The sequence below is a fragment of the Lithobates pipiens genome, unplaced genomic scaffold (assembly GCF_037356315.1).
Source record: "Lithobates pipiens isolate NorthernLeopardFrog02 unplaced genomic scaffold, aLitPip1_a1.2 Scaffold_8, whole genome shotgun sequence".
NCBI lineage: Eukaryota > Metazoa > Chordata > Amphibia > Anura > Ranidae > Lithobates > Lithobates pipiens.
This window is the reverse complement of record NW_027507903.1, coordinates 156724287-156746549: the sequence shown is the minus strand read 5'-3', so window position 1 is coordinate 156746549 and position 22263 is coordinate 156724287. Positions and strand designations below refer to the sequence as shown.

At 45.4% G+C, this 22263-nt stretch overlaps 1 protein-coding gene and 1 long non-coding RNA gene across 2 annotated transcripts in view; one reads left to right on the top strand and one right to left on the bottom strand.

The window, feature by feature from the left end:
- Positions 1-22263, top strand: part of NUDT5 (nudix hydrolase 5) — a 44200-nt gene that overhangs the window by 1620 nt on the left and 20317 nt on the right. Inside the window, exon 2 of the mRNA XM_077472138.1 lies at positions 21687-21753. Coding sequence (XP_077328264.1) covers positions 21691-21753 — 63 coding nt within the window. The 5' untranslated portion in view covers positions 21687-21690. The remainder of the gene's footprint in view (positions 1-21686; positions 21754-22263) is intronic.
- LOC143963688 (uncharacterized) lies at positions 7554-12332 on the bottom strand. The gene is made up of 2 exons (XR_013271023.1): positions 11803-12332; positions 7554-7947 (listed from the first exon to the last, which is right to left on the bottom strand). It is a non-coding gene; the product is annotated as an uncharacterized LOC143963688 (long non-coding RNA).

The following is a 22263-nucleotide window of genomic DNA, read 5'->3' as shown; positions in this document are numbered from 1 at the left end:
CTGGCAAAAGGGGGTGAAAGGGTTAACTAGCGGAAATCAGGGGGTTAAAACCATTATTGGGTAGTATATCGGGGTACCTAGCGCTATAAAAACCTGGCGGTGAACCTAAAAAAATAACTAGCTACCTAGCGACTGTAGCGACACTAATGCAGCGATCAGAAAAACGATCGCTTAGTGACACTGGCAAAAGGGGGTGAAAGGGTTAACTAGCGGCAATCAGGGGGTTAAAAACATTATTGGGTAGTATATCGGGGTACCTAGCGATATAAAAACCTGGCGGTGAACCTAAAAAAATAACTAGCTACCTAGCGACACATGCAGCGATCAGAAAAATGATCGCTTAGTGACACTGGCAAAAGGGGGTGAAAGGGTTAACTAGCGGCAATCAGGGGGTTAAAAACATTATTGGGTAGTATATCGGGGTACCTAGCGCTATAAAAACCTGGCGGTGAACCTAAAAAAATAACTAGCTACCTAGCGACTGTAGCGACACTAATGCAGCGATCAGAAAAACGATCGCTTAGTGACACTGGCAAAAGGGGGTGAAAGGGTTAACTAGCGGCAATCAGGGGGTTAAAAACATTATTGGGTAGTATATCGGGGTACCTAGCAATATAAAAACCTGGCGGTGAACCTAAAAAAATAACTAGCTACCTAGCGACACTAGCGACACATGCAGCGATCAGAAAAATGATCGCTTAGTGACACTGGCAAAAGGGGGTGAAAGGGTTAACTCTAGGGGCAATCAGGGGGTTAAATCTTTATTGGGGGGTGATAGGGGGCTACCCTGGACCTAACACTAACTGTCCTGACAGTTTTTACTGTCACAACTGACACTGAATGCATTGATCAGTAAAGAAATGATCAATGCAATCAGTGACACTGTGACTGGGGGGGGAGGGGGGGCGGGGGGGGTTTGTGTGCCTGTGTGTACCTACATGTCAGTGTAGTGTTGGTGCACACTTACTTTTACTCTTCTCCTCGTAGTCCGGTCAAAAAGACCGCCCCGAGGAGAATGACATCACTTCCTCCTTCCTGTGTAAACAATACACAGGGGAGGAAGCTTCTCATTGGCCAGGAGCGATCCAGAGGGGGTGGCCGAAAACCAACGGCCATCCCCTCATCACGGAGCGCTCCTGGACCGAATCGGACCGCCGTAACCAGCGGGAGGGGGTCCGATCGGACCCCCCACCCGCTGGAAGGCAATCACGTAGATGTACGTGATTATGCCTGCCTGTGCCATTGTGCTGACGTACAATGGCAATACGGCGGTCCTCAAGTGGTTAACCATTTCAGCTCTGGAAGGTTTTACCCCCTAATGACCAGACCATTTATTGCGATTCGGCACTGCATTGTTTTAACTGACAATTGCGCGGACATGCGACGTTGTACCCAAATAAAATTGATGTCCCTCCCCCCCCCCACAAATAGAGCTTTCTTTTCGTGGTATTTGATCACCTCTGTGGTTTTTTTATTTTTTGCGCTATAAACAAAAAATAACTATATATTTTTTTTTTACTTTCTGCTATAAAACGTATCCAATAAAAATATTAAAAAAAATGTTTTCATCAATTTAAATGTGCATTCTGCTACATATTTTTGGTAAAACAAATTCTGAATAAGCATATATTGATTGGTTTGCGCAAAAGTCATAGTGTCTACAAACTATGTGATAGATTTATGGACTTTTTATTGTTTTTACCAGTAATGGCGGTGAACAGCGATTATTTTATTTTTTGCGGGATTGCGGCAGACAAATTGGACCCTAATGGCCCCTGTGCACGATCCAAAAATCAGACAACCGATCGTCTGACTTTTTTGGCTTAATATTCAGAATTGAATAGGTTACTAAAGTCAAGAAAATTCTCGTACAAAAAAAAAATCAGAGGTGATGTCATGTGTTGTAATGTATTTGTATTGCATTTTCGGACGACAACTGTACTGACTAAACGAAAATCGTACAATCTGGAAAATTTTCGTGCTTGTCTAATCTAATAATATCAGGTGAATTGCCGTGATTGGCTCGCAAAAGCTGTGTACGAACGATCTGATTATTGTACGATCGCGCCGAAAGCTGTATTTTTCATCTTCGATTTTTGGATCGTGTACGGGTCATTAGTGACAATTTCTGGGGACCAGTGACACCAATACAGTGATCAGTGCTTTTAAAAATAAAATAAAAAATGCACTGTTACTGTACCAATGACACTGGCAGGGAAGGGGTTATCAGGGGCAATTAAAGGGTTAGCGGTGTTCCCTGGGAGTGCTTCCTTACTGTGAGGGGGATGGACTTACTTGAGGAAGAGAGACATCTGTGTTCCTGATTAGCAGGATTTACAAATCTCCCTTTCTCTCTCCACTCTAACAGAACGACGGTCTGCCTTGTTTACATAAGACCGCCGTTCTGTCTCTCCAGCAAACGATCACAGGTGGCCACTGGTTCCGCTGATTGGCTCTTGCTGTGTCCAATCACAACGGGAGCGTGGCTCTGGTGACGCATGCACACCCCAGAACTGATGGAAGCCATCACGTACAGGTATGTGATTTTTGCACTAAAGGGCCGCCCTGCTGCAGTATGTGAAGGTGGGGTGGTCCTTAAACAATTCCTTAAATTGACCCCAATGTGTACACGTTATGGTATTATAAGGACCCCGTGCTTCATAGGAGCACACAGCCACAGGATCAATTATATTTAATGTATAAAGGTAAAACCTGTTTTGGCTCTGGACAGAGTGGAGAGGTATTGGCACATCTGTCAGGTTTATATTGCTGTCTGTGCCCTTCTATTAGGATGATTCACTTTTATTATTTGTCCTGTTCTACTTACTGTTAAAAATCCTACATTTTGGGTTGTCCCTAGAACAGGAAAAGAGGGGAAATCTTCCAATGGGTGCATTAGTTCCAGTGACAACAGGGGATTCTTCTTCTTTTTTTTTTTTTCCCCCTCACTTACTGTTGTAACTACAAGACAAAAAGGGAAGGGAAACGGGAGAAACAAGTGATGTGGGGTATAACCTTCTCTTGCTGTATCCGAAATGGGGGGGGGGGGGAGAGAGAAACAGTTTGCCCTTCTACTTTAACCACTTCAATACAGGCCACTTTAACCCTTTTCCTGCCCAGACCATTTTTTAGCTTTTAGCGCTGTCACACTTTGAATGACAATTACGCTGTCATGCAACGCTGTACCCAAATACATTTATTTAGATTTTTCTTCACACAAATAGAGCTTTCTTTTGGTGGTATTTAATAACTACTGAGATTTTTATTTTTTACAAAAAAAGACCGAACATTTTGGGGGGATAAAAAAGAAAAAAAAATTCTGTCAGTAAATTTTGTAAATAATTAATATTTCTCCTGCACTGATGAGGTGGCACTGTTGGGGCTTTCCTGTCATCGGGACACTAATGATCAGTGCCCTGATTATCTGCCCAAGTCTCCTCTGCCACTGATCAGCACTCCTCGCCATACGCACTGTCAGTGTGACGTGAAGGTTTTGCATGTGACTGTTTGTGATTGGACACAGCCAATCACATGTTTAAAGAGCCACGGCTGATCTGGGGCACCGTCGTATGACATCCTCCCAGAACGAAAGCCACACTGTCCCTCCATCAATTGATGATGGGCGGGCGGCAAGCAGTTAAAATATTTAACATCTGTGTCCCATTGCAGAGATTTACCTTCACTTTCTGTTCCGTAGCCAAACAGCACTGTAGCTTTACTGCTATATGTTATAAACCTGACCGGTGTTCCAATCCATCTTCTCTCTATCCAGAACTAATAAAAATAAAACATTTCCGAAGTACAGACCTGACTGCGGGGGGGTTTTCACACACAATCCAGGGGCTGCGTCCACTGGGATTGTGTGCAAAACTGACCGGCAGGCTGCCTGTCGGGTGGATGCGTTTGGGTGGCTGTGCTTTTTGTCCCCTATGTGATGGGGGGAAAGAAATTAAGTAAAAAAAATTGTTACATCCAAGCACATAACACCCCCCCCCCCCCCACACACACACATATATACACTTATGAACATAAATGCACTTGTCGGGGGCCACCTATGTGTGAAACGTCGCTTGTAATACACGTTACATATCACTGCACACGCCGGAGTGAGAGTAATATTTAGGGGTGCACTGAATGGGTTTTTTGGTGCCGATAACGAAAATGAAAAATACACTAGACCAATAACGAAAATGACCGTTTTTTAAAAATATTTTCATACAGGAGATGGCCAGAGGCTGGGGGACATGGTACAGGAGATGGCCAGAGGCTGGGGGACATGGTACAGGAGATGGCCAGAGGCTGGGGGACATGGTACAGGAGATGGCCAGAGGCTGGGGGACATGGTACAGGAGATGGCCAGAGGCTGGGGGACATGGTACAGGAGATGGCCAGAGGCTGGGGGACATGGTACAGGAGATGGCCAGAGGCTGGGGGACATGGTACAGGAGATGGCCAGAGGCTGGGGGACATGGTACAGGAGATGGCCAGAGGCTGGGGGACATGGAACAGGAGATGGCCAGAGGCTGGGGGACATGGAACAGGAGATGGCCAGAGGCTGGGGGACATGGAACAGGAGATGGCCAGAGGCTGGGGGACATGGAACAGGAGATGGCCAGAGGCTGGGGGACATGGAACAGGAGATGGCCAGAGGCTGGGGGACATGGAACAGGAGATGGCCAGAGGCTGGGGGACATGGAACAGGAGATGGCCAGAGGCTGGGGGACATGGAACAGGAGATGGCCAGAGGCTGGGGGACATGGAACAGGAGATGGCCAGAGGCTGGGGGACATGGAACAGGAGATGGCCAGAGGCTGGGGGACATGGAACAGGAGATGGCCAGAGGCTGGGGGACATGGAACAGGAGATGGCCAGAGGCTGGGGGACATGGAACAGGAGATGGCCAGAGGCTGGGGGACATGGAACAGGAGATGGGCCAGAGGCTGGGGATATGGCCCGCCCCCATTATCGGCAAGATTTTATTCTCTAGGGTGTCTGCTTTCAGAAAGTATATAATGTTTGTAGGTTTTATGTAATCATCAGGCTTAAAATTATTTTTTAAATGTGTGCAAAAAAGGCAGAAACGGCTCCGACAGTGAAAGGGTTACAGTGGGTGTAAAAATGAAATATTAACAAAGCATATCCCTCTTTAGTATGTGCTTTTTTTCAATTCGGAGCACTAAGTGTTCTTTCTGTCTGTTGATTAATTTTTCTGCTATTAACATGAATCGCTTCTGACAAGTTTTCCTGACACCAAGAGACAAATGGTGACGGGAGGGACCTCCAGCAGATTGACAGCCTCAGCTCTGTTCCCATGTGTTAATTAAAAGAGGGTGTGTCCCTTCCCTCCAATCAGCCCCAGAGCTCTCCTCACTGATGGAACTTCAGCTCTCTGCCCCCCCTGTTTTTCAGAGCTGAGAGATCCTTTGTAAAAATTTGCATTTTGAATGGCTGTTGAGGAAAGATGGCTGTAAATAGTTATAACTTATGTAGGATGATTTGTGTTAGGTTGCTCGTCTTCTGTAAGTAACCCCTGGTAGCCTAGGCTAGGATTGAAGAGCGGAGGTCCCTTTCACCGGTGGACAAAACATTACACATACACTGTTGTACGTGAATAATGAATGTGCCTATTGAAGCACACACAACAATTTTATTTAGTTTGAACAGAAGGACAGCCCTGTGGTTTAACCAATCAGGTAATTCATACATACATCGACATTTTTCTTAAACTCATGACATTATCTAAGTCAAAGGTGAAATACAGTCTTCTGATAGTTATCTCGTCATTTCAACATCTGCTGACTGACCATATTCTTGCGTAACCAGTCCTATCTTAGCTTTGTACCTCTTACCGCAGACAGATGCATCCTAATATGTCAACATCTTGCATCTTAATTCTGAACTTAGTGAAATGCACGCCTAAGCATATTATCTTAGACCTTTAACCTAGTACCGTATATCTTTTGGCAACCTTAATAAGTATTCCCTTATAATCCTTCCTTTGATCATTCTGTGATTTACATAATGATCATTCCTTTTCTAATTTAATAGCACAGGCTTCATACTCCGAACCCTTGTGCTCTTGGTTTCTATACCATACCGTTGGATCCTTAACAATGGAAGTGAGTTTCAGATCCTTCGGAGCGACCGTGTTTCCCTTTTTACATAAACATTTGATTATCTTATAACAGGCATATAAAAATAGAATGAAGAGAATCACAGTGACAATTGTCATGGCAGCATTTCGGAGCCAAGATATTAATCCCCCAAAACTAAAACTGCTCGAGAAGGGATCCCAGTTTTTTCCTATGTTCCTTGCCTCTTTCTGTAGTTTATTTACCTCTTCCCTGTGTTGGGCAATAACGTCATAGTAGTCTGGGACTTCGATGCTGGTATTATGAATCCAGGTACAGCACTCATAATCCTCAGTAGTCTCACAGAGGCCAGTAAGGGCTGCACTCATACTTTCTATAGCCAACTCATGTAGTTCTAGTTGCTTCCTAATTGCCCTAGTTTCTAGATTTAGTTTGGTTATGTCATCAGAATTTTCCTCCAGAATCTCATCAATTATGCCAGTGTAATTATTTAATCTTTTCATTAGGTCAATTCCCCACCCTGTCCAGGAAGGGAACCATGCCCAGGCCATATCTTTTCCTAAAAACAATTCTCGTTTATTACGGTGTCTAAGGGGATATCTAGGATGCATGCTGGCTTCAAGGAGGTGACTTCCCTTGTTATCCCCTAATACCCCCATGATAGGAACCAGGGCTGCAAGGTAACACCACCCCTGGGGTTTGGTTGGGATCCAGGGGTGACAGAGTTTGCCGCAGCATATATATATGGTATTTCCTAGAGCTAGGGGTCGTTTATGGAACACGTTCCTAAGAGTATCAGAAAGGCCAGAGAGCACCAGAATTGACATTAATTGGTGTATTGTAGTCTTGGTACTGGAGCTAAGAAAGTCTAAAAAGGTGGCATTTAGGGTGGGATCTGAAGTATGGAAGAAAGAAGGACTGTTAAATGATGTCATTGAAATGTTAAGTTTTGCTTGTTTGCAAACCTCGGCTCCATCTGTGGTGTTTCCCAGTCGGAAACACCAGTCTGGGAAGTGGCTTCTACCTATAATTTGGAAAGTGAGGGTTTTATTTGGACGGGTCCTAGTAACATTCGTTAGGACGATAGGGGGTGTTCCATTAAGGAGGGGGGTAAAATTCAAGGGGACTGCCATGAGAGGGATTCTAGCTGTACTGGGATGTAGCTTGCTGCAAATCCAGCATTTCTCAAAACCAGATTTTTGAGCATAGCTATATTTGAATTTTAGTAGTAACATCTTGTTAGTCAGTCCCTTAGGTGACTCATTAACGGGTACAATACTTCTACTATGTCTTTGGCCGGGGGTATTATTCATCTTAGGTGGTCCACATATCCCTTTTAATAAACCTAAATCTTCTGGATGATATATACAGTTGGCTATAAACCATGTGGGCAGGAATACAAATAGTACCAGACTACCCCAAAGGCATACAGCCTTCCCTGACACTGATGGAGAAAGCATCTTTGTTTTTTTAAAGTTCTGATTATTTGTTATCTAAGAGTTCTGTTCTTCTTCTTCGTTTCTCATCCCGGCAGTTGTTGGCTCTGTTTTGTCCTTTTGAGGGGGTGTGGGATCTTCCAGGGAAATTTGTTCTATGCCTCTCTGAACTTCTTGTAGATCTTGTTCTTGGGAGTTGCTGCTCTCTGTCACTGCCAGGGGCTCTGGAGTCGAGGGAAGCTGGGGACACTTTTTAAGACGGCTGGCGTGGATCCAGGTGTTTCCTAGGTCTGTTAACACTGCGGTCCTGGATACCTTTTCCACCTTCCATGGTCCTGAGAAAGCCGGTCCGATACTCTTTCTTTGTGCTAATTGTTTGATCAGCACTTTATCCCCAGGGATGAAGGGATGCGTTGGTTCTGTGGGAAGAGGGAAAAAAGGTGACAGAAACGTGTTCGTTCATTTCATGAAGCATACTTACCAGGTTTTTCACGTACATTTCCTGTTGGGAATAAATGTCAATATCAGTGTCTTGGTCTAATGGGGGTAATTCTATGTTTGCGGGGATTCCCATGAGGACCTCAAAGGGTGATAGTTTTGTTCTTGCATGTGGATCTTCCCCTCTTTTGACCAAAGACCTTCAGGGTCTTTGGTCAATCCTTCCTTTGTCCAAAAATGGACATCATCTTCTGTGGCCATTGATTGCATCTGTGCTATGACAGTTTTAAAGTTAGGTGCTGCGAAGTGTTCCTTGAAAAACATTGTTGTGGGGGCAGGTGGGTTAGGGGAAAAGGCAGCAGCTCTTTTAGCTTCTCTGTCAGCAAAAGCATTCCCTTTTGAAACACGACTGCTGTCAGAGGAGTGTGTCTTTACTTTAATTATGGCTACCTTTTTTGGAAAAAGAATGGCTTGGAGGAGAGCACTAATCTGTGTGGAGTTGCCAATTATTTTGTTGTCTGCGGTTTTAAAACCTCTATTGGCCCATATCACACCAAAAATCATGCACCACTCCAAAAGCATATCTACTGTCTGTGTAGACGTTCACCTCTTTACCGGTGAATAGAATGCAGGCCCTAGTGAGGGCTTCCAGTTCAGCCACCTGAGCCGAAGAGGGGGCAGTGGTTTGGCTTCTAATACCTTGTTTGGCAACTGGACTATTGCATATCCTGTTTGGAAGGTGGAATCAGAGGGACGGGAGCAACTACCGTCCACAAAAACATCCTCTGCACCTGAGATAGGGGTGTCAGTGAGATCCGGTCTGGGACTGGTAATAGCAGCAACCTTTTCCGAACAGTCATGTATAATGTCTGGGTCATGTGGTAAACGCAACATGGAATGCAAAAGGCGCACAGCGGGGTTGCTGGCAGGCACATATTTGAGTGTGAGGTTATCAGTGTTCATCAGTGTTATCTCATAACCACTAAGTCTTTGCGAGGTCATATGTTGGGTATTCATGTTCTGAATAAGATGCGTGACTGAATGAGTGGTATAGAGAGTCAATGGGTGACCTAGCACTAATTTGTTTGCATCTTGTACAGCCATTGCACAGGCAGCAAGATTTTGGAGACAGAATGGCATTCCCTGTACTTGGATGGGGAGTTTTTTTTAGATAGGTAGGAGACAGGGCGGTAGCCTGTTCCATGCTGTTGTGTCAAAACCGCGGCAAAAGAGGTCCCCGAGACTACACAGTATAGTTGAAAAGCTTTACCATAGTCTACCAACCCTAGGGCGGGAGCATTTGACAGACTGTTTAATAGAGCTTGAAAAGCTTGTAGTCTGTCTTCAGTCCAATCTATTAATTTAGGGGCTGTCGAGCCAGTAGCCTCTCTTAGGATACTATCATAATGAGAACAGTCAGGGATCCATTGGCGGCAATATACAATTGCACCCAAAAATGAGAGTAGGGCGGCCTTGTCTTTTGGGGGACTGAGAGCTCGAAGGGCTGCGGCACGTTTGGGGGACACTAGCCTTGTCCCTTCCTTTAGAATGCACCCTAGGTATTCTACCTGTGGCTGGCACCATTGTATTTTCTTCCTTGAGGCTAGATGCCCGGCGTGAGCTAGGTGTTGTAACAGTGATGTTGAATCGACCGCACAATCTTCAGCAGTTCGACTGCACAGGAGCAAGTCGTCCACATACTGTATCAGTACCGACCCTCGCTCAGATGTCCAAGACTTGACAGTCTCGTTGAGTACCATAGAGAAGGCGGCTGGACTGTCTACATACCCTTGCCAGGTTAGTTGGCCCCCGGCCCAGGAGAAAGCAAACATAGGTTGGGCTTCCTCTGCAATGGGAATGCTAAAGAAAGCATTCGCTAAATCAATTACTGTGTAGCATAGAGAGTCTGCCGGTATGCATGAAAAAATAAGTGATGTCTGAGACTAGGGGTGGGAGGGGAATCACTTGTTTGTTTACTGCTCTGAGGTCTTGGACGAGTCTCCACTCGCCACTGGCCTTCTTTACAGGGTAAATGGGCGTGTTCCAGGGACTGATGATTGGTCTCAGGATACCTTTTGATATGTAATCATTAATTTGAGGGGAGATGCCTTTGACTTTCTCTGGGGGTAGGGGATACTGTTTTTGATATTGTATCCCTGCATCTGACCGCATTTGGGGTGCATATGGTGTGCAATTAATAAAGCCCACACTACCTTTGTTTTCTGCCCAAATTGTGTGATGGTCAAGGGAGGAAGGTATCATTAGAAAGAAACTCCTGTGTGCATGTCTTTTTGGGAACCCTCTGTGTGCATGTCGCTTAGGGCCATGTAAGTCACATAATGGTGAACTAGCGGTAAGGGAACCTTCTTTATTAAACTTAATGGTAATACACAGTTGTGCCAAGAGGTCCCGTCCCATACGGGGCACAGGGCATGAGGACAAGACGGCAAAAGTTTGGGTACATAATTTCTGTCCTTCTGGAGTGGCTACAGTCAGTGGTGGAGTGATGGGATGGGTGACAGGTGTCCCATTAATACCAACAGAGTTTCCCTCGGTGCATTATTTGTGGCTGTGTAGGATATTGGGGTAGTGGTTGACGAGGGTTCTGGTATGGCAGATAACGGGGATACTGTGGGCGGGTCTGGGGGTTAAATCCCCTGCCTCTGCCTCTTGCTCTAATCTGTCCAGTCCTATAAGGGCACTGGGATTTCCAATGTCCTTGCTGTCCACAATTGCCTATATTTTCCAAGGCATTTGTTCCATGCACAGAAACAATCCTTCATGTATTGTGGGTCAGCCCCTTTGCAGGGAGGATAAGAATGCTTATGTACCTGACAAATTTTACTGACTTCTTGCCAGTCTTCCTCTGAACAAGGACCTTGGGGTCCTGGGTCATGGATTCCCAATTGGTGACACCTTTCCCGGACTTGTGTCCAAAATGGTTCTACCTGGGGGCCAGGGATCATATTACTGACAAATTCATAGGGTGATGGGGTGGCCATGGCTTGGGTTGCTGCAGTATTCCCCATCTAGTAGTCTGGGCAGTGTGTGTCTAGTGGCAGGACACAGGTGATAACACCCGGTTTGTCCAACAATCCGGTCTCTGGTCTGGGAGTAGGATCCCTGATCTTTTTTGGGGCAGATGGACTTATATAAAAACTATGAAGATTCACCCTTAATATATGATAAAGGGTAAATTTTTCCTGGTGGCGGGATATACCCCTCTTACACCAAGTCTGCAAGAGAACCCCCCTGGTCTGGTGGTCAGTAAAATCCACTTGTCATCTATTCTTAGGAAGAGTAGACCTAACGTGCAATGGGGGCAGGCGGATACTATGTCACTACAAGAGGGCTCCTCATATTCTGCACTCATTTAAACAACAACAATTATTTTCCTTATACTCTATATTAAAACTTATACTCTATATACTTACACGTGTACCTAGAGAGAAACAGACATATTCTTAATATACTTTAAGACATGACATAACCGTATTGCAATACATTTATCAATTTATAGTGCACTTTTTTTTTTAAAAAAAAAAAATTTTTCAAATGGGCGTCCACTCCACCAATCCCTTTGTCACGGGCGTAATCTACTACTTCCCGTGTTAAAAATACTATCACCAATAGTTTTAAGTCAGACCAACCTAGTCGGACTCCCCTAAACCTATAAATTCCTTGCGAGCCCTTTTCACCTCCCGAGTGACCAGCCTAGTCCATCGCGAAGGCACAGTTACTTCTTTTAATTTTAAACTAAGTTCGTAGCGGCCGCCCGGACAGAGTAAGTGTTTACACCATTCACCAATCAGGTAAAAAAGAGTAAAGTGACTTACCTGTCGCAAGACGAGACGAACCCCACTTTGCTGGTACCAAAACTGTTAGGTTGCTCGTCTTCTGTAAGTAACCCCTGGTAGCCTAGGCTAGGATTGAAGAGCGGAGGTCCCTTTCACCGGTGGACAAAACATTACACATACACTGTTGTACGTGAATAATGAATGTGCCTATTGAAGCACACACAACAATTTTATTTAGTTTGAACAGAAGGACAGCCCTGTGGTTTAACCAATCAGGTAATTCATACATACATCGACATTTTTCTTAAACTCATGACATTATCTAAGTCAAAGGTGAAATACAGTCTTCTGATAGTTATCTCGTCATTTCAACATCTGCTGACTGACCATATTCTTGCGTAACCAGTCCTATCTTAGCTTTGTACCTCTTACCGCAGACAGATGCATCCTAATATGTCAACATCTTGCATCTTAATTCTGAACTTAGTGAAATGCACGCCTAAGCATATTATCTTAGACCTTTAACCTAGTACCGTATATCTTTTGGCAACCTTAATAAGTATTCCCTTATAATTTGTTTCAACTCTCTGTATTACGTGAGGCCAGGCACTTCGTTGGGTATATGTAAGGGTTTACAACCACTTTGAGTCAAAGGGCTTCTATGACACTAAGTGCAGTTTCCTGTGTTTTGACCTCTTGCATAAATGCAGGTAACTGCAATGACACACCGAAAATACGTTTTCCGTGTGCCATGTTCACACCAGAGTGTTGTGTTCTACTGTATTCCAGAGTTGTGTGATATTATGCAAGTGCGCAAATACCGTGTGACATAAAATATTGCAACAATCGCCGTTTTATTCTCTAGAGTCTCTGCTAAAAAAATATATATAATATTTGGGGGTTCCAAGTAATTTTCTAGCAAAAAATATGGATTTTAACTTGTAAACACCAAATGCCAAAAATAGGCTTAGTCATGAAAGGGTTAAAGACTGAATTCAAAAATAAATACATAACTGTTTTATATTATGCTTAAAAAAATTAAAAAATTTGAAAAAGGTCATTTTCAGCGTGAGGAGGAAAAAAAAACTATTACTGATCTTCTGTTTACATCACGTGATCAGCTGTCATTGGTGGTAAGGGGTGGCAGGTCTATTGACCCAGCAAAGTAGATCTGCGCTGTAGCCGTCATTCGGCTATAACACGGATCTGAAGGAGTTAAAGTACAGTAAGGGAGGGATTGAATAGAAACAAGAGATGGTAATCAGGGATAGATCCCAAATTGCTAAAGTCTATTCTAACACGTGATCTATAATACTTTAACCACTTTGTGCCCACGCTATAGCCAAAAGACTGCTACAGCGCGGACGCCAATTGCGGGAGGCCGTCACTGGACGTCGTCCTGTTTACTTACGTAATGCGCGCTCCCGCGCATTGGGGAAATTCTGTGATGGCCATGTCCCTTGGACACAGCCAGTCACAGATCGCTGTAAATGGCCAATCACATCGGCCGTTTACAGCGTGATCGGCGTGTCCAATGAGAGATGATCTCATATGTAAACATATGAGATCATCTCTCATCGCCGGCTCTCCCTCCTCACACAGAGGAGGGAGAGATGAACAGCTTAGTCAGAGATGCAACGGTTAGTGGAAAAAAAAACGAAAATAAAGTGCCCACCTGTCCCCACTGCCATCTGTCGTCAGTGCCACGTATTAGTGTCCTGTGTCGTCAGTATCACATGTCATTGTCCTGGTGCTCCAGAGCCTTCAAAAGTGTAATAGGTAGTCAACAAGTTAGATGTTGTAATTTATGTCCCTAGAACACGTGATGGCGCTCCCTGCATGTTGGGCCTCTCTATGTGGCCAGGCTGTGGAAAAGTCCCACACATGTGGTATCGTAATACTCAGGAGGAGTAGCAGAATTTATTTTGGGGCATTATTTGTGGTAAACACATGCCATGTGAGAGAAATAACCTATTACAATTTTGTGGGGGAAAAAAAAAAATCTTAATTTTGCAAAGAATTTCTGAGAAAAAATGACAACATCAAAAAGCTCACCATGCCTCTTACTAAATACCTTGGAATGTCTACTTTCAAAAAGGGGTAATTTGGGGGGTATTTTTACTTTGCTGGCTTGTTCGGGTCTCAAGAAATGAGATAGGCCACCAGTACATCAGATGTGATCAATTTTGTATGATTCGCACCACAGCTTGTAGACTCTCTAACTTTCACAAAGACCAAATAATATCCATTAATTTGCGTTATTTTTATCAAAGATACGTAGCAGTATAAATTGTGGCCAAAATTTATGAAGAAAAATTAATAAATTGCAAAATTTTATCGCAGACACAAAGAACAATGTGTTTTGTGTGTTTTTGTTTTTTCAAAATTTTCGGTCTTTTTTAATTTATACAGCAAAAAATAAAAACCCCAAAGATGATCAAATGCCACCAAAAGAAGGCTCTATTTGTGGGAAAAAAGGACAAACAATTCATTTGGGTACAGTGTTACATGACTGAGTAATTGTCATTCAAAGTGTGAGAGCACCGAAAGCTGAAAATTGGTCTGGGCAGGAGGAGGGTATACGTGCCCAGTTGTCAGGTGGTATCCCTATTTTGTAAACGCTATAACTTTTGCGCAAACCAATCAATAATCGCTTATTGCGAATTATTTTTTATTTATTTTTTCTATTTTTTTTTACCAAAAATATGTAGAAGAATACGTATCGGCCTAAACTGAGGGAAAAAAATGTTTTTTTATATATTTTTGGGGGATATTTATTATAACAAAAAGTAAAAAATAATGCGTTTTTTTCAAAATTGTCGCTCTATTTTTGTTTATAGCGCAAAAAATAAAAATCGCAGGGGTGATCAAATACCACCAAAAGAAAGCTCTATTTGTGGGAAAAAAAGGACGTCAATTTTGTTTGGGAGCCACGTCGCACGACCGCGCAATTGTCGGTTAAAGCGACGCAGTGCCGAATCGCAAAAAGTGGTCTGGTCTTTGACCAGCAAAATGGTCCGGTCTGCAAGTGGTTAAAGACATAGTTCACCTTTACCATAAAAACTGCCTATGCGGATAAGGGGCTCTGTAGGTGAAAACAAGCTGCTTTTGGCCAAAGGTGAATAATGCCTTTGCTAAGGGTGTAGGCCATTTATACGCCTTATGAAGCCTGACTATAAAAATTCTAGGAAGTTGCTAGGAAAAGCCTGGTGTTACAGCTCATCTTCAGCATGACACAAGTGAGCTCCTTCCCTGATTCACACCCCCTCACATGTGCTTCTCTCCCCTGCTGCAGTAAGACCCCTTTCACACCACACCGCCCATAACGTGGGTGGTAAAACGCCACTATTTTTAGCGGCATTTTACTGCCGGATTTGCAGCGCATTTCGGCCGCTAGCGGGCGCTTTTACCCCCCACTAGCGGCCGAGAAAGGGTTAAAACCACCGGCAATACGCCGCAATGGTGGCGTTTTGCCGGCGGTATTACAGCGCTGCCCCGTTGATTTCAATGGGGAGCAGAGGTGGAGGAGCGGTAAACACACCGCTCCTTCACCTCTCCAAAGAAGCTGCTGGCAGGACTTTTTCCTGACGTCCTGCCAGCGCACCGCTACAGACAATGGTGCAGCTTTTTTTGGGCGGATTGCAAGCGAGATTTCTAACGCTATAGCGCCTGCAAAACGCCCTGGTGTGAAAGGGATCTTAGTCTTAGGTCAGCACTTGATGGCTCTCTACTGTGATAATTGAGGTGGGCAGTAACAGCTAGGCCTCTCTTGGCAACATCCTAGAAGTTTCCCAGTTAGGCTTCATGAGGTACGTAAATGGCCTACACCTATAGCAAGGGCATTATTCAACTTGAGATAAAGCAGCACGGTTTTCTCAGTGGGCAGTTTTTTCTTTGGTAAAAGTGAACTAACCCTTTAACCACTTAACAACCGGCCCATAGCCGATTAACGGCTTTAGGGCGGTTGTTTAACTCTGAGGCCGCGTACACACGCGCGGACTGTTTGCCCAACCTTGTTCGTCAAACAGTTTCGGCAAACAGTCCGCTCAAAATTTGCATGAGCGGACTTGCCCACACACGAGCGGACTGTTTCAGCGAACTGTTTGCCAAACAGTTCGCTCAACTTTTGAAATGAACGGACTCGCCCACATAAGGAGGAGGCAAATCCGCCCATTTCGAGCGCGTGTACAGGTAGGCGGGGCCCGCGAAGGAGACGTCGCGGGCTCCGCCGCCTGGAATGGGCTTAAAGGGGAACCCCAACGCCGAAAAAAATCGGCGTGGGGGTTCCCCCAAAGTCCACACCAGACCCTTGTCCGAGCACGCTACCCGGCCGGCCAGGAAAGGGGGGCGAGCGAGCGCGCCCCCCCTCCTGAGCTGTACCAGGCCGCGTGCCCTCAACATGGGGGGTGCCTTGGGGAAGGGGGGGCCGCGCGGCCCCCCCACCCCAAAGCACCTTGTCCCCATGTTGATGAGGACAAGGGCCTCTTCCCGACAACCCTGGCCGTTGGTTGTCGGGGTCTGCGGGCGGGGGGCTTATCGGAATCCGGGAGCCCCCTTTAAGAAGGGGGCCCCCGGATACCGGCCCCCCACCCTATGTGAATGAGTATGGGGTACAATGTACCCCTACCCATTCACCTGTGAAATAAAGTACAAAAAAAAACACAACACAGGGAAAAAATATTTTATTGCACAGCTCCGGGGGTCTTCCGTCTTCGGGGGTCTTCTCGCCGGACTCCTCCGCTATCTGTGTGTAGCTCTTTTGCTAGCGGAGGAGCCCGGCTTTCTTCCTCCCCGCCGCCGGCCTCTTCTCCCGACTTCGGGGGTCTTGTCCCCCTCTTCGGTTCTTCTGCCGGGCCACCGCGCCTTCTTGTAGCTCTTTTACAGGCGGTGGCCCGGTCTTCTGTCGCCGCTGCTGTCGTCGCCGCCGCCGCCGCCGCCTTCCGTTCTTGTTCTTCTTCTTGTTCTTCTTCTTCTTCTCCTGGAGATGTTGACTCGACGAGCTCTCCGGCCGGAATGCCAGGGACACGCTCCGCTGCCACTTATATAGTGACAATGGGGCGGTGTCACATGGTATATGTCACATGGGTTGGTCACATGGTGACCCCGCCCCCTTACGATGTCATAGTCCCCATGTGACATCAACCCATGTGACCAACCCATGTGACATATACCATGTGACACCGCCCCATTGTCACTATATAAGTGACCGCACAGCGCGGCTCTGGCATTCCGGCCGGAGAGCTCGTCGAGTCAACATCTCCAGGAGAAGAAGAAGAAGAACAAGAACGGAAGGCGGCGGCGACGACAGCGGGCCACCGCCTGTAAAAGAGCTACAAGAAGGCGCGGTGGCCCGGCAGAAGAACCGAAGGCGGCGACAGAAGAACGGAAGGCAGCGGCGACAGAAGAACCGAAGAGGGGGACAAGACCCCCGAAGTCGGGAGAAGAGGCCGGCGGCGGGGAGGAAGAAAGCCGGGCTCCTCCGCTAGCAAAAGAGCTACACACAGATAGCGGAGGAGTCCGGCGAGAAGACCCCCGAAGACGGAAGACCCCCGGAGCTGTGCAATAAAATATTTTTTCCCTGTGTTGTGTTTTTTTTTTTGTACTTTATTTCACAGGTGAATGGGTAGGGGTACATTGTACCCCATACTCATTCACATAGGGTGGGGGGCCGGTATCCGGGGGCCCCCTTCTTAAAGGGGGCTCCCGGATTCCGATAAGCCCCCGCCCGCAGACCCCGACAACCAACGGCCAGGGTTGTCGGGAAGAGGCCCTTGTCCTCATCAACATGGGGACAAGGTGCTTTGGGGTGGGGGGGCCGCGCGGCCCCCCCTTCCCCAAGGCACCCCCCCATGTTGAGGGCACGCGGCCTGGTACGGCTCAGGAGGGGGGGCGCGCTCGCTCGCCCCCCTTTCCTGGCCGGCCGGGTAGCGTGCTCGGACAAGGGTCTGGTGTGGACTTTGGGGGAACCCCCACGCCGATTTTTTTCGGCGTTGGGGTTCCCCTTTAAGCCCATTCCAGGCGGCGGAGCCCGCGACGTCTCCTTCGCGGGCCCCGCCTACCTGTACACGCGCTCGAAATGGGCGGACTTTCCGAGCGGGAACAGTTTGCTCATTTCGAAAGTAGCCTACACACAGGCGGACTGTTCGCTCAAACACAGTTTCAGCGGACAGTTTTTCGGAATTTCCGAAAGACTTTGTCCGTCCAACTGTCCGCTGAAACTGTCCGCTGAAAGCCCACACACGGGCGGACTGTCCGCCCAAACACTGTTCAGCGGACAAGGTTGGGCGAACAGTCCGCCCGTGTGTACGCGGCCTGAGAGGCCTTTAATTAACGGCCTCCCAGAATTCTGCTCTCGCACGCCCCCTGGGGCGCGCACTCGAGAGCATCCGTGACCGTGACATCGCGGCCATTTACCATGTGATCGCTCCGTCAAATGACGGAGCGATCACTTGTAAACAAACCGGCGTCATAACATGACGCCGGTTTCTCCCTCCCCTCTCTGTACCGATCGGTACAGCGGAGGGGGAAGAGATCGGTGTCAGCAGCGCTGTGGGCTGCATCTGCAGTGCCCACAAAGCTGCTCACCGAAATGTAACCCCCCCCAATTCTCTGCAATACCCTGCCAATACTCTGCCATTTTTTTTTTATTTTTTTTTTTTATTTCAGTCTTCCCAGCCTAGTGGTGAGATGTGGGGTCTTATTGACCCCATATCTCACTGTAAAGAGGACCTGTCATGCAATATTCCTATTACAAGGGATGTTTACATTCCTTGTAATAGGAATAAAAGTGATCAAAAAATTTATTTTTGGGGGAAAAAAATGTCAAACTAAAATAAATAAAGTAAAATGAACAATAAAAAAGAAAAAAAAAAATGTAAAGCGCCCCTGTCCCCATGAGCTCGCATGCAGAAGCGACCGCATACGTAAGTCCCGCCCACATATGAAAACTGTGTTCAAACCACACATGTGAGGTATCGCTGCAAATGTTAGAGCGAGAGCAATAATTTTGGCCCTAGACCTCCTCTGTAACTCAAAACATGTAACCAGTAAAAAAATTTAAAGCGTCGCCTATGGGGATTTTTGGCGCCATGCCACGAGCGTGTGAAGTTTTGAAGGGTGACATGTTTAGGTATCTATTTCCTCAGCGTAACTTCATTTTTCACATTATACAAAAACATTGGGCTAACTTTACTGTTTTGTTTTCTTTAAGCACAAAGCTTTTTTATTTTTCTAAGAAAACGCGTTCGAAAAATTGCTGCGCAAATACCGTGCGTGATAAAAAGTTGCAACGACCACCATTGTATTCCCTAGGGTCTTTGCTAAAAAAAAAAAAACATATTTAATGTTTTGGGATTCTATGTAATTTTCTAGCAAATAAATGATGATTTTTACATGTAGGAGAGAAATGTCAGAATTGTCCTGGGTGCTCCAGAACGCTTGCTGGCGCTCCCTGCATGTTGGGCCTCTGTATGTGGCCATGCTGTGTAAAAGTCTCACACATGTGGTATCGTCCTACTTGGTAGTAATAGCAGAATGTGTTTTGGGGTGTAATTTGTGGTATGCATATGCTGTGTGTGTGAGAAATAACCTGATAATATGACAATTTTGTGAAAAAAATCTTCATTTTGCAAAGAATTGTAGGAAAAAATGACAACTCCAAAAACCATGCCTCTTACTAAATACCTTTGGAATGTCTTCTTTCCAAAAAGGGATCATTTGGGGGGTATTTGTACTTTTCTGGCATGTTAGGGTCTCAAGAAATGAGATAGGCCGTCAGTCCTTCGGGTGTGATCAATTTTCAGATATTGGCACCATAGCTTGTGGACTCTATAACTTTCACAAAAAACAAATAATATACACCGATTTGTACTTATTTTTCCCAAAGATATGTAGTAGTATAAATTTTGGCCAAAATTTATGAAGAAAAATTACTAATCTGCTAAATTTTATAACAGAAACGAAGAAAAATTTATTTTTTACTGAATTTTCGGTCTTTTTTCTTTTATAGCACAAAAAATAAAAAAACGAGCGGTGATTAAATACCACCAAAAGAAAGCTCTATTTTTGTGAAAAAAAGACAAAAATTTCATATGGGTACAGTGTTGCATGACTGAGTAATTGTCATTCCAAATGTGAGAGCACCGAAAGCTGAAAATTGGTCTGGTTATTAAGGGTGTTTAAGTGCCCAGTGGTCAAGTGGTTAAGCATGTTGGATGAGTGGAAAAAAGCTTAAGAAATAATCATTCATTCAAAGTCCATTATTACATAGTACTAGCCTGCAATGCATGCGGGTCACAAGGACATCATGTACTATGCATTAAGATACTGTATCAACATATATCACAATACTCAGCTGTCAGCTGGGGGTCGTGACTGAAGGGTTGATTTACTAAAACTGGGGCATGCAAAATCTGTTGCAGGTTTGTATGGTAGCCAATCAGCTTCTAACTTCAGCTTGTTAAGCTTTGACTAAAAACTGGAAGCTGATTGGTTTATGTGCAGAGATGCACCAGATTTTGCACACTCCAGTTTTAGTAAATAAACCTCTATGTCGGGACGGTCCTGGTGAAGTCTCTGAAAGACTACACACCACAACAACACAGCTGTCCCTGCACAGATTACATGTAAGCTAGAAGCCATAAACAGACAGCTCAAGTCTCGTGAGCCATGGGAGTCTCCCGCATTTAGTTGTGGGCACCCGCGAGTGCAGGGCGATCTCCCAGCTGGATCTATCACTCAGCCACAGGCAGAGCAGCGTGAGCGGCCGATTGGGGGGCACTGAGGCGAGGGGGCAGCCCATACTGCTGTCCCCAGCCTGCTTTGGTCGCCGCATGGGTACTCTTTTTCGGGTCGGTCCGGCCGATTCAGCAGGGAAGGAAAGGGGTGGGCGAAGGCAGAGAGAAGACTGATCTGCAGGCTGTAGCAATTAAAAGAAAAAACAACTTTCCCCTGTCAAGCGGACTCTTTCTCCACTTTTGGGTGCCTCTGCGCAGTGATCTCCTGTGTGATAAGTACATGACAGTCCCTTCTATATCAATCCACCTGGAAGACTGGGACTGTCATGTACTTGTCACACATGAGATCACTGCGCAGAGGCACCCGAAAGTGGATAAAGAGTCCGCTTGACAGGGGAAAGTTGTTTTTTTTTTTAATTGCTACAGCCTGCAGATCAGTCTTCTCTCTGATTCTGCCCATCCCCTTCCTTCCCTGCTGAATCGGGCAGACTGACCCCAAAAAAAGTACCCATGCAGCAGGCTGGGGACAGCAGTATGGGCTGTGCCCACCCCCTTCCTTTCCGGGGAATTCCCTGACTGGGATGGCTCACCAGCCCCATTGCAGCCAGACCCTTGGCCCCAGCAGTAACAGCTAAGCCTCGCTTGGCAACATCCTAGAAGTTTCCCTGTTAGGCTTTATGAGGTACGTAAATGGCCTACACCTATAGCAAGGGCATTATTCAGCTTTAGATAAAGCTGCACAGTTTGTTTCTATCTACAAATATCACCCATCTCAAATGGCTTTTGGCTGTGGCACAGAAAGTAAGGTCCCTATTGGGACACCTAATAAAAAAAAAAATCTCCCTTGCTCTACCCAAAATTCCAAAATGAAGAGCTAAAGATTTGCCATGCAATGTTCTGCTCATCTTTTAAACCCCCAGCTCCTGAACTGTGATGTAAAATCAGGATACGGATTCTCAACTTTCTAAAGATATCACAGGAGTGTCTCTGAAATCACCCTTGCCTGGGCACCATGGGTGGAAACCGGGGTATAATGGAAGTATGTTTTTGTTTTTTTTCCCCTCCTCCTAATGTTCCAGTATAGTGTGTGTGATATGTAGGTATAACTAGTGGCTTTTTAATAAATGAAATATTGAGCTTCTCTTATCACGGCAAGGAAAGAATAAAAAATATTTTGTTGTTTTCCAGAAAAATGGAAAGCATGAATTCAGAAGATACATCACATCCTACAAAAGACACCATCATAAAAGAAAAGGTAAATTTGCAGTCATTACATGTTTTTGATAGGTCAACATTATTCTGAACACAAAAACAAAAGCATAAAACAAGAAAGCATAGTTAATATATGGTTATAGAAGGTAGGGGCAAGATAAAAAAAAAGTAAACAAGGCAAAAAGGGTGGGGAGCAGAGAAAGAATGAGGACATGACTTTAACAACGACCCATTCACACTACTGTATATGCATTGGGCACTTTTGCCAACTCCTAGACCAGGTCATTTTGCCTTATGTCCTATTTGTGAAAAAAAAAAAACAGTCATACAATTATGTCACATGGGAAGAGTCGGTTATCATACATACAGTGAGGGCAAAAAAAGCATTTGATCCTCTGCTGATTTTGTACGTTTGCCCACTGAAAAAGACAGTCTATAATTTTAATGTTAGGTTTCTTTTAACAATGAGACAGAATAACAAAAAAATCCAGAAAAACACATTTCAAAAAAGTTCTAAATTGATTTGCATTTTAACCTCCCTGGCGGTATGATT